At 44.2% G+C, this 15254-nt stretch overlaps 1 protein-coding gene across 1 annotated transcript in view; it reads left to right on the plus strand.

Moving 5' to 3' along the window:
• T265_13588 (hypothetical protein) overlaps positions 1–10510 on the plus strand; it is a gene marked incomplete at both ends in the record, with an annotated part of 18190 nt that extends 7680 nt beyond the window's left edge. Inside the window, 3 exons of the mRNA XM_009169581.1 lie at positions 843–1229; positions 4648–5341; positions 10320–10510. Of these exons, the coding sequence (XP_009167845.1) occupies positions 843–1229; positions 4648–5341; positions 10320–10510 (1272 nt within the window). The remainder of the gene's footprint in view (positions 1–842; positions 1230–4647; positions 5342–10319) is intronic.
• Between the last annotated feature and the right edge of the window lie 4744 nt (positions 10511–15254).

Below are 15254 nucleotides of genomic sequence, written 5' to 3' on the forward strand. Positions count from 1 at the left end.
TGTCAGTGGCGTTCGCGCTGTCACTTTCTTTCCAGATTGTCTGATTGAGCGGTTGGAGGTGTAGGCACCTCAGTATGCTTGACATAGGCCAGCACTAGGTCCCCTCTCTCACCCACTCTTTTTCTCTTCTCTGTAGGGATTTTAATGCAATTATATATATATATAACTAGACAAACCTTATGGTTGTACGGCAGTGAAGCATCAGTGCCAACACTGATGTTGCTGTCTTTGATGATGACGATGATGCTAAGTTTTAATCGCCTGTTCGTTCGGCTCAATGCCCCTCGCAGTTTGTGGCTGATTATAAAGGCCAGGGTACGATAAACTTACGACTACAGCAATTCGACTTCAAGGAGTTTGAGATGCATGAATGACAGAAAACACTGTCAGAAATCACTGACCATTGCTTGCAACTCCGCTGCCAATTAACCGATCCCTTGAAATATTTTCCACTGAATGGTTGAGGAGATGTTAGATGGCTTTTCAGCCGGTCGGTAAACTTACGACTACAGCAATTCGACTTCAAGGAGTTTGAGATGCATGAATGACAGAAAACACTGTCAGAAATCACTGACCATTGCTTGCAACTCCGCTGCCAATTAACCGATCCCTTGAAATATTTTCCACTGAATGGTTGAGGAGATGTTAGATGGCTTTTCAGCCGGTAGTTATTCTAATAGGGAAATAACCTTTTTATGTTGTGTTAGTCACCAAATAGCTTATCCGTCAGTCTTTTATTGAGTTGTTGACGGAATCTAGGGTTACCAGCCTTGACTGTTAGCTCGTTCTTATCCTGTGCTGCATTTTCGATTGCTCTACCATCTTAACTTCCTTCTATCTAGGAGCTTTTGGTTGCGTACGACGACGTCGCCAACCGTCGTTACGTGACAGAAGTTTTCGACCTGACTCCCATCTATACAGAACCGGAAAATCCTCGTTCCACCAAAGTGGCATCATCGTCCAAACGGAATCCACCAGTTCCGCAGCCTGAGGAAATGCCAGATGATAGTCTGGTCGAGGTAACCGCGATTTCGGAGGATGCAGCTCCATTGAGCACTGGTCCATCGCTCAATTCCCGAAATAAAAAATCGAACAGTGACGATCTTGCCGAACAGCCTTCTCATTCAAAAAAAAGAGGAAGCGTGTCGAAGCTGGTGGATCACTTTGAGAAGTCTCGTGATCCGGACATGATTAAAAACCAAACTCCCACAAATCCGCCGCCATCTAAGGTTTGTTTTAGTTGGTCCTGACTTCGGAACACGAGTTTTCTTAGTACGGTACGCACACAAACACTCGGAATTTCCCGTCAGCTCTGTGACTTGTCTATTCGTTGTGTTGTAGCTACGGCGATGCCATTTGGTAGTTTTTATGCACAACCTTCGTACATTACTTCACTTACCGTACAGACGGAACCGCCCCAGACTGCAATACATGCACAATGGAATTGACCAATCAAACTCAAAAGAAGTTTTTTCATTATGAGCGTTACTCCGCAACAATCAATGTTTTTTATTGAATGTTTGATTTGCAAATTATTGCCTCGTTATCGAAGAGTAAGGAAGGTGTTCCTCGTGAACGATAATCCTTCTACTATCCGTTTACTGAGTCTTCGTTCGAGGTAGTCCTTTCCACAAACCGTGATTTCTTCAACGTATCCTAATTTACAGCTGATCAGTTTGCAGTTTTATTGAGACCACGCATGCCGGATAACTCCAAAGCAGCGTAAAACAGTCGTGCATGGAACTGGCGAACCCTACCGCGCATTGTGCTCCCATTGAAAATGTTTGAATGATGTGTAAAATGATCGTCAAAGACTAAATGGAGTCTTGCATTTGTGTGACTCAACACGCTTCCATTTATTACTCATTATTATCACTCAATCAAAGTCTTTACTCTTTTAACGAAATGTTTTCTACTTCCAATCAACAATGGTTAGTTTAGGCGACACCTATTACCGCGGCCTCGTAAAGACCAAAGTGTCACTGCTGTATGGAACCAGAGAAACTGTGTGTGTGTTTGTGTGTGAGGGGTAGCGGACGAGAGAGACATTGCCTTTTTGTGCAGAGAATATCTTGGGCGTTTTGCCGCCCACAGTATTGGGAAGATTTGAGTATTAAACCGGTTGGGTCGCACCAACACGCGCTGCCTAGTTTTCGAAATAAATTCCTTCCTAAGGACAGACCAACTAGTTACACTTCATATAGTATCTTGTTTAGGCCGAGTATTTCGCATGTGAAGGGACCCTCTGTCCTGAAGATCCGTTTCATCCCAATTCAAACAAACCACAGTTGGCGTGTTCGTGCCTTGGAGACGAAGTAGGATTTCTCTGACTAGCAAACTCTGTCGCGCTGGTAACTGCCCCTTCACCGAATACCGATATCACAACTGCACACGATCTGTTGGATCCAGTTACCCAGCCAATGGCAGTCGTAAAATCTTCCTTAGGCTTCGAATACTATTTCGAACCCCGTTTCGACAAAGCAGTGAAAACTTTCGGTGAATTGTTTGGACCATTTTATTTCCCGCCTGAATTTCTGCTTACCCTTGCAGTTTTCAAACAATGAGACCGTAACTGACTCGGAGCGTTTCATCTTTTGTGCATGATCTTTTGCCGAAGAATAGACCTGAACTGAAAATCCTCATTGTTGTCCTCGAAACTTGAATCGGAGTGGTGGATGCCGTTCCACTAACTGTCTGCCTATGGTACCTGTTCATTTGCTTGTTCCGCGAACGCATATCACCGTCCCCTAACAACAGACATTAGGATATGGAACTACACTGCATTTCAAATGCCACCTGTAGCTTGAAGTGTATCTCGAAAACATTTTTCCATCTATTTAACTTAGTCGTACTCAACTGATCATACTTTGAACATTGGGATTCATCTACCTCTACAGGTTATTTGCTTTCATGGTGAGAGTGGTTTATTTCTCATAGTATACTGTGCAGTGCAAAAGTCAAGACTTCATGCGATAGATTTTTGAATATCCAATTACATAACCTTTAATTGCGAAATAGAGAAATAATGTCCATCAACTTGAGACCAGTGCAACCGAACTTCATGAATCTGACTGCAGTCCCCTACACTTTTATCCTAACTAGTCTTCTAAGTCAGCCAACTCTAGTCCGTCTGCCACCAAAACAGACTCGGTTCGTCACCAGCAGTCCAAATCACAACTGTTTGTGAAAACCGGTGTACTGCGTAGTGACCACCTCACGTTTCAGTTGGACAGATACCGAAGAACTCGAACTATTTTCCATGATTCGCTATTACCCGAATAGCCCACTGCCGATTTCATCTCATCAGATTGGACTAGACTCAGATCAACAAACTGAATGTGTGTGGGGATGAACGCTTGCGAATTAAGCTAGTGTCAATAGAAGAATCAACGACAATTGAACCAAATCGACACACAATTTTGCTTTGGTATTTGAGTTGGAAATAAAATGCATGAAAATTTGCGGACTTGGTGGTGAGCCCTAAGATGGTCGCTACGCGGCATTGGGACTTCAACGTAGAGACTCGAATAATTGTGGGTTAGTTGTCATGTTAGATGTCTGCAATGGGAACCTACCGGAATATCCAGGCCTCTGGTGCTTTTCAGATCAGAATGTTTGTTCTTAGCCCTTTCTACGACGTTGCATATTATCCCTAAAATGGCACAAAAGTTCGGTGATGCGCTCGATTTTCGGATGTGTAGGTCATATTCGAAGTAGTGGCTATAGTATTTGTCGGAACTGAATTCGTCGCGTCGACCTGCGCACAACCGACACCGCACAATTTCGGTTTCCTGCACGCATAATTTTCGTTTAGCTTGTTGGTCTACGACAGTGAACAGCCGTTTGTGCACAAACTATTCCGTTCTTTCACCTCCCGGCTTGGGTGTCATGTATGCGTTGCACAAAAGTCATCCTACAGCGCATACTGTCCTGAGACATTCGTCTTTAGCAACACTAATCATACCACCTGTTTGTTAGCTTCATTTTTTATGGCGAGCGGTTTGTGATTTACAGCTAGTGGGAGAAAGTTACATGATTTTGTTTATCACGTACATTTCTGTTGCCCTTAATGTCACAATTTCTTGGCTCGTGGATTGCGTTTTTTGCAAATACTAGTGTATTTGGTCGTCCTTTCCTTGCAGTCTCGAACTCCACCTGTGGGTGACGAGTCTTGGGGTAGCGTTACCTCACTAACTGCGGCACACAGACCAAAGACGAATAAACCTTTGACTGTGAATGAGGCGGTTCCACGTCAACAACGTGGCCCAGAACTCAAGGTCACTCTCGGTTTCCTGCACGCATAATTTAGTTTCGTTTAGCTTGTTGGTCTACGACAGTGAACAGCCGTTTGTGCACAAACTATTCCGTTCTTTCACCTCCCGGCTTGGGTGTCATGTATGCGTTGCACAAAAGTCATCCTACAGCGCATACTGTCCTGAGACATTCGTCTTTAGCAACACTAATCATACCACCTGTTTGTTAGCTTCATTTTTTATGGCGAGCGGTTTGTGATTTACAGCTAGTGGGAGAAAGTTACATGATTTTGTTTATCACGTACATTTCTGTTGCCCTTAATGTCACAATTTCTTGGCTCGTGGATTGCGTTTTTTGCAAATACTAGTGTATTTGGTCGTCCTTTCCTTGCAGTCTCGAACTCCACCTGTGGGTGACGAGTCTTGGGGTAGCGTTACCTCACTAACTGCGGCACACAGACCAAAGACGAATAAACCTTTGACTGTGAATGAGGCGGTTCCACGTCAACAACGTGGCCCAGAACTCAAGGTCACTCCTCCTTCAGCGTCTTCCGCATCACCCTCCAAACCCTCACTGTCTCCGCTGAGTCCAAGTCCCCAGGCCACCAGACGAACAAGAGTTCCTGGAGGTTCGCCAGCAAGCAGAAGGATTCCCGTAAGCAGTGAATCACCTACCGGCGACGAACCAAGACTAAATAAACCTTCCAAAACAACTCTTCCACGTTCCCCGGACTCTTTTCATTCAGCTAGCTTGCCAGACCGCTCCAAGAGACACTCAGCATCCAATAAAGGATCGGCTCCGGAGTCCAAAGGGACGCTCAGTTTGAACCGTCGCCTCTCAAACAGATCTTCCAGGCGAAATCACATGGCCTCGACTATAGATAACACACCTCCACAACCCGGTCAAACTCGAAAAGTACAGTTACGACGCGATCGTCCCGGTGAATCGATTGGAATCACGGTTGCAGTACGCACACCCTCGCCCCCTCCCTCTCCCACCACCCAACTCCGCACGGCAAAGTCTACCGAAGGTAAACCATTACTGGCAATACAGCGAGTGCTGGCAGGTTCTCTGGCTGACAGAAATGGTGAGTACATTGTTCACCTAGTCGATCCTACTGTACCTCTTGCTGTATCCTGGATAAAGCAGTGATTCTTGACCTGTCTCATGTCGCCTGTTCTGTAATAGCCAAGTGGCCGGCGACCCCATGCCTCGGCTGCACTCGCTGTGTGTGCACTCACTGTGTGTATGGAAATATGGATTTCCTATGCCGCCACTGTATTAATCCTCCTCCTACATGGCAACCAAACTTTTGCGATGTTATTGAGGACGAGCAGGTTGTTTCCTTATTTAGACTACTCCATATCTCGTTCAGATATTGAGACACGTGATCTGGTTTTTGCTGTGTCATTTGCTGGTAGTGTGCATTGGCAAGTGTCAAAACCTAAATGGGTACAGGGATACTAACACCAGTATTCGAGTAGACATAACGTAATGCATACTTTTGCTTTTTAAATCTATCCGTTTCACGCTGCATGGTGGTGCCATCAGTCCGTGCATTCAAAGTATCGATTATATTCATCAGTGTGCTAAACACCTTTTGGTCAGAATGCGTTTGATTTAATCGCCAGAAGGAACAATCACCAGTCATTCGCTATCATAGCCTTGTCATACCTTCTGTGTGTGTGTTCTCCGTCAAATTCAGCAGCTTTGCTAACAATTCTACCGAACCAGAACTTGATTGCTTAAAGGCATTCTTCGTCGATGACCCGAAAAGGGCTATTTCAAGAAATACACTCATTTGCAAATCAATTTGGCTTTCACGAGAGACTGAACTGAATCTTTCGTTTATAATATTCTACAACTGAATGTGCTGCACACAGGCTACCTCATGTTTCAGTTGGCACGATATTCGAGATATCGCAGAATATCATAAACGAGAGATTCAGTTGAGTCTCGTGAAAACCAGATTGATTTGCAAATAAGTGTATTTCTCGAAAACAGTCCAATTTGGGTTCAAGTAGGACATAAGGTTGACGGAGACTCGGGGACTGCGCCTACCTGATGAGCCCAAAGTGGAAGGGCGAAACCGGTCGTGGGCTGTCGAAGAGTTTTCAGCAACCTTGTGAGTAGTTTCCTTTATGGCTATGTCAAGAGTTTGTGCCATCTTGTCGCCATGGGACGGTTGGATTGGAGAAAGCAGATTTGCAGTCACCATTTAAAGAACCGGATCGGGTCTCATGAGAACCCGTCGTTTTAGCAAGATGACGAACGGTTGTATACTTCATGTGCTTAACTTGGGTTTTGCTGTGATTCGAGCCTATAAGCATCAGTTTAATTAAATGGTGCTGTATCATTCCGTCTGCACGATTGACCCAGTGCAACATCATGCAGATATTCTCCGGAACCACTCCACCATCATAATATATCGTCAGGGTTGTGGTGGACAAATTGATGCTATCCTAGTATACGTATATTCCATAGTATGATAATGTAGAACAGTTACTGGTGAGATTGTGCTCACACACTTGACAGTCGGGAGGGATTCGATGGACCCCCTTAAGTTTCTGTTTCACTCCTATTTTTGCTTTGTCTACTTCCACCGTTCTGCTCAAAAGCCGTTTTAGAACTAGTGCCTATATTTCCCCCTTTTCAGCCAGATCAACGAAGGCGTTTGTATGCATTTTCAGCCTCGTCTCAGTCGACCTGGGTGCTTACTAAGAGATCGCATCTTTCTATTTCACACAGTCTTTGAGGCTGTGCGTGATACAGTTTGGAGTCACCTCGGAACACACAAAGACGGTTCACACACTATTTCTGTCGACAACCAGCCCGAAACGAAGAAACAACTAAGTAATCGGCATTCTTCTTCTCCTTAAGGCAAACATTTGTTGAGGAATGCGGATTAGATGTAATTCAGAATTTCGTTGACAGGCACGAGTAACCCGTGCAAATGAGGAAAGACTCTCTGATTGGCATGAGGTGCCAGAGAATCCTTCATCAATCAAAACGTTATCCAATTGCCACCAATTTTGTCCTCACAAATTTACTTCACGTCATTTTGATAGCTTTTTCATTATTTAGAATATAAGGCAGTGACACAATCGCCATAACCACCGGGTTAGGCGCTGGGTAGGTACAGTCAGTTTTATGTCAAACGATGTACCTTTATCTACTTCAGTTGTTTTTATCAGACCCTGTTGTTGCACCGCTAATTCTATCTGTTTGTGGTTTATCGCTGTCGTTTGGCTTTGACTGCGCCTCACATTTTTCAACCGCCCCACAGCAATATCATCACCCACTTTAACCTGAAATAAGCGAACACTTACTGATTTTGCGGCACTTTGGCTGCTAACACTTTATCCTTGGAACTTACAAGGATTCCCTGTTAATAAACAGCTTTTCATGCATGAACCCCGCTTGCAATCTCACACAATTACCGAGAAGCATTACACAACGGCGTCGAATAACTAACAGAGCGAAACGTGAAGACGTCTCCGTACATTTTGTTAGCTCAGGTGGCTGAGTCGGGCATGGGTAGGGTGCGCACAAGGCTGAGAAGTTCTAAGGCTGTCGGAAAGTACAATGGATGCTCTTTGCTTATCAGTAGAGAACGCCAAAAGTCCGAATCCAGGAAAGCCACCTCAGATACTTTCGTAGATGTAACTGCTCAGTCTCTAAGGGGAATGGGTATACGTAATCTCAACTTGCTTATTCTGCTACTAGAACACACTGTGTTAACCGGTCACTTATCGATTCAGCACATTACTGCAGTGACATCGGATGCAACTAGTTCCTTTGCTTGGTCTAACCGCTCTGGGAATTTGTCATACATGGATCAAGTCTCCGGCTACCCTATGTGCTTAAGTATCACGCTGGATGGCGTCGTTTCATGTGCCTGTCACCATTTCAGCATAGTACTTCACAAGAAGCGTGCGAGACGACGCTTGTTGTTAAGTCCTCTCACGGAAAAGCAACCCAGATTGTAGACATTTTGAGTTGTGCAGGTCTACTGTACAGGGTATTACACAATTTCGTTCATAGTCACACCACTCTCGTTTGAACGGTCGTCCTCCTGTTCCTGCATAATTATTCCGGTAAGTCCACACCAAAGGAAAGCACTGGACCCGAATCTCGCTCTTATTAGAGCTCGTCAACAGTGCATATCCAATGGCCGTGTCGGAATTTGAACCCCGGACCTGTGACATGCGAAGCGAGAGTGTAACCACTACTCCACTAACGCACGTTGGACGCATCTGAATTTTCACGTCTGAACACAATTCTCCAATACCATTTCATGGAGCAGACCTGGATGCCTCCCTCCAACGACATAGTGTGGTCTCAACATATGGCATCTTTAGCTCAGCTTGATAATATAAGGTAGCATTTCACCGCTGACAATCAGTTTATAATGCTATCGAGTTAGTAATCTGTGTACACTACGATGGATTACACAACCCAATCAACTGTGTTCGTTTTTCTAACGCGCAATCTATCTAATGTGATTCTGTGCACTTGATTGTGGGTTTGGTTTGACAACCACATAATCCTGTGCATAGTTTGACCAAATATTTGATACAGTTTGGTACGGTTTGTCATCCAAGTCAAGTAAATAAGTTTGGATTTCATCACTTGTCTATGCTCGAGTTTGCTCTCAAAAGTAGGACAAACTCCACGAACTTATTGTTAGTTTTGATGACAGGAAATCCAAATCAAGTCACGATTTCAAGGTAACACGCAACTGGTGGGGGAAGTTTGATCAGTATATCGAAGGACATACCAACCAGTCCACCTACCCTTCCTGGTGTCTGTTCGGTTAAACCCACTAAGAAGCCATAACCAACCTAACACCTGTGTCTAACACAAGCTTTTGATTGAATGAGTCTCACCCTTAGCATGCTGTGTCGAACAGGACGGACCGGGTATAAAAAATTTGGTCGTCGATGGAACAACTGCTCATGCAGGACTGATACGTTTTTCCCGTTTCTTGGGTTCTTCTGCTGTTTAAACACAATGAATCGGTTTAATTCACATTGAGGGAGCAAGCATCTGATATGAAGCCTTGAGCAAACTAATGACATTTCAGAGTACGAGAATGTTCGACTTTGGGGGGCCATCCGACGTGCGCTGTTTGAGTTGTGGTACTACGCTTACCTCTCATTATAGGGGTTCGGAGTTGAAATCCCGACTTTTTCAAACAAATGCACTGCTAGTGGTACTGAAGCTCGGGTTCGATACATCTCCTTTCGGTGTGAATTAACCAGACTAATCAAGTCTGGAGAAACTATTCGAATGAGAGTAGCGTGGAAGTATATTTTGCTAAACCGCGCTGCCATTTACAAGGACTCTTGAATTTTCCACTTTATTATTAGTATTATTATTATCTATTATTTTGAGATGTAAAAACTTCTCCCGATCGACTCTGTTTGTGTATCTGTTGTGGCCATCATTTTTAATCTTCCAGCGATTATTCTCGTCAGAACTGGAAGCCGCTAGCTCAGCCTAACTTTGCAGCTTTGTTACAAGTTCTCGTGCACCCAGTTCTTATTTATTACACCTTACACTTATGTGTATTGTAGTTCATGACAAACATACAGAACTTAACGTGGGGTGAATACCACATCTTGCTTCAATTGATCTAGTTATTATGGGTTTTGAGTTATGTTCAAACTATTCCCCAAACTATCACCTGTCATTCAAACATGGTTGTTGGGCTGTATTGAATGAAAAATCATTACTAAGATCCTATCAAGGAGAACCTAAAATCTATTTCGTGTAACGTGTGTTGGTGAGAAATTGACATTTCTTCATCTTACATACGCATTACGGTAATTCAATACCTCCGTGAACCCTTCCGTGCCAACGGCACTCATGGGCTTTGAGCTGGTCGTCTTTCACAAGTCTTGCGTGTCCTTCGAATTTGTGTCCACAAATAAAGTGAATACTGACCACATAATTTGGGTACCTCGAGTAAACTAGTGTCTTCTGAAATAAACCAAAATAACTTTCACCTTCGCTGCAGATCAGTTGGGGTATGGCTTTAAAAATTGCCTCTCTGATCCTAGGGTCAATCTTCCCCGGTGACATTCTTCTCGAGTTCAACGGTTACCCTGTACACTCGTTGGACGAGATTTATACTCTAATGCAACAAACTTCCAGTGCTCTGGAATGTGAACTGTTGGTTCAAACCCCGGAATCGAATGGAAGCCTGCTTCGACCCGGTCTTCAACACAAACAGAACCCAACGGGAACCAAAGTGAGTCAGCTCGCACGCTTTGCCGTACATCATTGGCAACCCCAAAAATTCTTGCATCCCTGGTATAAATACAACTTGAGTTATTGTCAACCGGTATGAAGTTTTGGCTTGCTGGTAATAGCCATGAATAACACTAAGGGTTACTGAATTCCGCCTCGCCTCGTTTCACTCCATGTGCTCATATGAAAGCGGGTCACCAGCGGCGCATTCCTTTTTGGCGACCTAATCTAAGATAGAGATAACGTCCAGGACAAGCACATCTGTCTGCGTAGACCATTATAACCTTTGTTGGACGTTTAAGGTAATGATTACACACGCGTTTGCAATCGCAAGACTAGTCTGCGATGTACTCTGACCAACGTTTCCTTATTTGTTCGCGTCTGTTTAATGTAGAACGTTCGAGTCTTTAACACATGACTCAAGACACCTTTTCACCGGATCTTTTGTTACACGTTGCTTCTGAGGAATCATATTTTGTTTGTCAAATCGAATGCTCGTGCGTCTCTCTCCAGTAGTTTAGTAGAAGTTTTACCTTCACGCTCCACCACACATGCACGATTTTCCTTTTCAGCTCATCTACGGAATGAGAAAGTCTGGTTCAAATCCATCAATAAATTTATCAGCTATAAACCGTGTACCATAGGCAAATTGGTTCCAACTGCTATAGTTTCGATCACCGGGAAACGGGACAGTGTAGGACATACAGCCCCATGCCTTGGAGGCGATGGCTTGTTCGATTAGTTCGGGAATCGGGTAGCTACGCACTGAAGACGATATCTTTGATGCGTGAGCGCCATTGATTGCGCGATCGGACCATTTCTTTCAATGTCATCAACCATTGGTGAGATGATTCCGATAGCCTCCATCCAGGGAGGCGGCAGTTGCCAGGTCATACACTGTCCAGCTGTCGGTCGCTTCTAGTCACCACAGGACTGTGAAAAAGAGCTCTGTGAGGTGGACGTCTTCTGATATGTGGAATACATGTCCTAATCTGCATAACCTATGAATTGTGAGTAATTCACTTATCACGCGATGGTTCCTCCTTTTTAACACTGTCTGGCAGACCTCAGCATTGCTAATCCACCAGACCTCATCAACGCTTCGGCGACACATATTGTCAAACATGGATGTCTCCCGTATGTCATCCGCGCTTGGAGGTTATGATTCTACTTAATTGCCGTGCGATCATGCATGGTTCTCAACAGCCGCAGTGCTGTACGTAATTCACGATGGCCCACAATTTTCTTGGAAATCTACTACAACGTATCAGCTGCGGTGTAACCGGTACATATTCCGGGATCCCTGTGCGAACAACTGATTTCTGTACCAACCAACGATAACGACGATTCGCACGCTATCATCCCGTGGACCCGAACGAACAAGATCTTCGGTCGTTTCGAAAGCGGAACATCACCGAGTTTCAGCTGCAATTGTGGCGACCATAATCCTGACCTTGAAGCATATCTGGTTGAAGTCTAGGATGGTTTTATGCATCCAAATGAGGGCTCCCGGCCTGGGCCAGTTCGAAGGGTAATGGTTGTCTAAGACACTGTACGACGTTTGCAAAATTGCTGCCTGTTTCGCTGCTGGTTATCAGGAGGGCTCCCGTGTATGAGTAAAGAAAGGTATCCTGAAGAATATCTGATCAGTTGCGAGAATTCATAGCTTTTTGCCATTATGTGCTGTGAATTGAATGTGGTTTCTGAAGATATCATGGAGGAGTGTGGTTATGCCTGGAATTGATCCCGTTGGATCAAAGGTGTCTATCAAGACTACCGAGTGCATCAAAACAGTCCAAAATGCCTGAAAACCAATGGCACATGCCACAAGGAGCGGCTTCTTGGGTCGAACTCTGTATCTGACAAGCTGGTTTTGTTCCCCCGAAGAATCAGTTATGCGAAAAATCTCAAGAGAGCCTTCAGCGTTTTACTGCATTGTTCGGTGCCAATGTTATTGGAGCCGACCTCTGGGCGGAAGACATAAATTCAAAATCCCAGTAACGAGAGATGGTGGTTCTTCCCCCCGTTTCGGTGACAAGAGATATGCTGACCACTTTTATTACTATTGTTACAGCCAAACAGTATCTTCGAGTGACGCGTTTCACCAGAACCTCCAAGAAGGCGTAACAAAGTCAGAGCTGGATTTCTGTGAGGTACTATTAATATAAAACATAAATTCACAAATAAACGTAAATAAAATAAATACCAAACCAATGGACTTTACGGCAGTACTGCTCTGAAAATGTGAAGCCTCTCAATCCAACTGCACTGCCCTCGATATCAGAATAAAACCAAGTTGTTCTTGAGGCACGACTGTTCTGATCCCTGCTTGACATACTAACAGTAACCTCTCATTGTAGGTTTTGTATAAATCACTGGTTAGTAAAGATCGCACTGCAAGTTTTAGGGGATCCGTGAACTAATCCGCGAGCCCTGCGCTTGGTAGGAAATGCCTTTACCTGGGTTGCTCACTCAGAACACAAAATGATTTTTAGTGGCTTCTTTGCCTGCATCAGTTGCCGTGACTGGCGCTTATTGAAGATCTGAAAGGTCAAAGTTGATTGGAAGCACAGATTAGAAAAACGGTTGGCGTCAGTTTCGTTTCTCATGGCGTGCATAGATGCACGCAGGATCATTTGTCCTTGGCTCAGTCTAACCATGTAGATAGGAACTGAACCGACCCCGCCAACTGCGGCTCAGGTGACCGAAATCTACGGAGTTTGACTGATCTTCTTGGTAGTGAAGCAATTGCACAACCAGTTAGTTTCTCCCGACCACTTTCGACTGTCTACCCGCGCCGTTGGGTTGAGACCACGTGTTTTCAGTCAATGAATTATTGATTAGCCACCTGTCATATTTATGCCGCTGAATAGGGGATCATTTTTCAATCTTGAAACCATCAACCCCAGACCACCGGGTTGGTCAATTTTCTACGTTACTTAATAGGTGTGATTTGTGTGTGTGTGAACATATGGCTGTCTAAATCTTATCCAACAGCTAAGGTGATTTTTTCGGAAATAGGTGCGTAGAAAAGGTCTAAATCGTTTGATTTTATGGTTATTTCGCTAGTGTATTGAATTGACGGAAAGTGTGCAATATTTGGTGCGAAATCGATGTCCAAATGCACACCCTATGTTTAGTTGCCAAGTGAAAGACATCTAGTTGGAATGTATCTTATGAAGGATTTTCCACACGATATCTTTTGAAGCAACCAGAGTCCAATCGGTACTACACCACGCTTAGACTTGGTTTCAGTCGAATCAAGCCAAGTTGCAATCAAACTCTGCTGTACTCTGTTGAGTAAGTGTCATTAGATATGCGTGGTCGAACGATTTGCGGAAGGATTTAGCAGAGAAAGTATGTGGATAATAAGCAATCAGCAGGTAGAAAAACGCTAACGGCTTTTGAAGGGTTAGAGAAGAAACAGAAGGGCAGACAGTTGGATTGGGATCACAGATGACAGAATGGATAACACTACTTCGGTCAAAAGTCGTTGAGCTTGCTGTGATTCCACACATTCGAAAATAAGGCTGGCTAGTCCTCCGATCCACTCGATGCATGATATAAGACTTGAAGCTGGGCGAATGGTCGTGAATAGTGACAAACAAAATGGGAAAATCACAAAACTGCAGCAGTTTGGATAAAGGGCTGCAGGGAATTTCCTAGCTGCACAGGTTGCCGTAATGGAAGTGGTTTCCGGATCAATACTGAATGCAGTATCGTTTTTGTTACGTTTTGGTGAACTCTTTTCACCTACATATTTCATGTTACATGATGCTGGTTGGTGGCGATTGGATGCCGGTGTTAGCCATAAGTGGAATGATCTTATGGAGTGCCTGTTTGCACAGACCTGNGGATCAAAGGTGTCTATCAAGACTACCGAGTGCATCAAAACAGTCCAAAATGCCTGAAAACCAATGGCACATGCCACAAGGAGCGGCTTCTTGGGTCGAACTCTGTATCTGACAAGCTGGTTTTGTTCCCCCGAAGAATCAGTTATGCGAAAAATCTCAAGAGAGCCTTCAGCGTTTTACTGCATTGTTCGGTGCCAATGTTATTGGAGCCGACCTCTGGGCGGAAGACATAAATTCAAAATCCCAGTAACGAGAGATGGTGGTTCTTCCCCCCTCCTCGGTGACAAGAGATATGAGTCGCGTGTCTTGTTTGGTTCGACTTGTGTAAGAAAGAAATCTACTGGAACCACCAACGTTGATATGCAAGGAGTGAATAAGGAAAACTGAAGTAACGAGAAGTTATTCACAGAACTCCATGTCATATGGAGAGCCCCCTTGTACCAAACTCGGAGCTTTTGCGACAGGATGAGAGGATGTATTGTCATTAAGTTGACGTTATATACAGCACAATGCGCAAAATAACATGTTCGGCCGCTGACCACTTTTATTACTATTGTTACAGCCAAACAGTATCTTCGAGTGACGCGTTTCACCAGAACCTCCAAGAAGGCGTAACAAAGTCAGAGCTGGATTTCTGTGAGGTACTATTAATATAAAACATAAATTCACAAATAAACGTAAATAAAATAAATACCAAACCAATGGACTTTACGGCAGTACTGCTCTGAAAATGTGAAGCCTCTCAATCCAACTGCACTGCCCTCGATATCAGAATAAAACCAAGTTGTTCTTGAGGCACGACTGTTCTGATCCCTGCTTGACATACTAACAGTAACCTCTCATTGTAGGTTTTGTATAAATCACTGGTTAGTAAAGATCGCACTGCAAGTT

This window comes from Opisthorchis viverrini (genome assembly GCF_000715545.1).
Source record: "Opisthorchis viverrini unplaced genomic scaffold opera_v5_79, whole genome shotgun sequence".
In the NCBI taxonomy this organism is placed as follows: Eukaryota; Metazoa; Platyhelminthes; class Trematoda; order Opisthorchiida; family Opisthorchiidae; genus Opisthorchis; species Opisthorchis viverrini.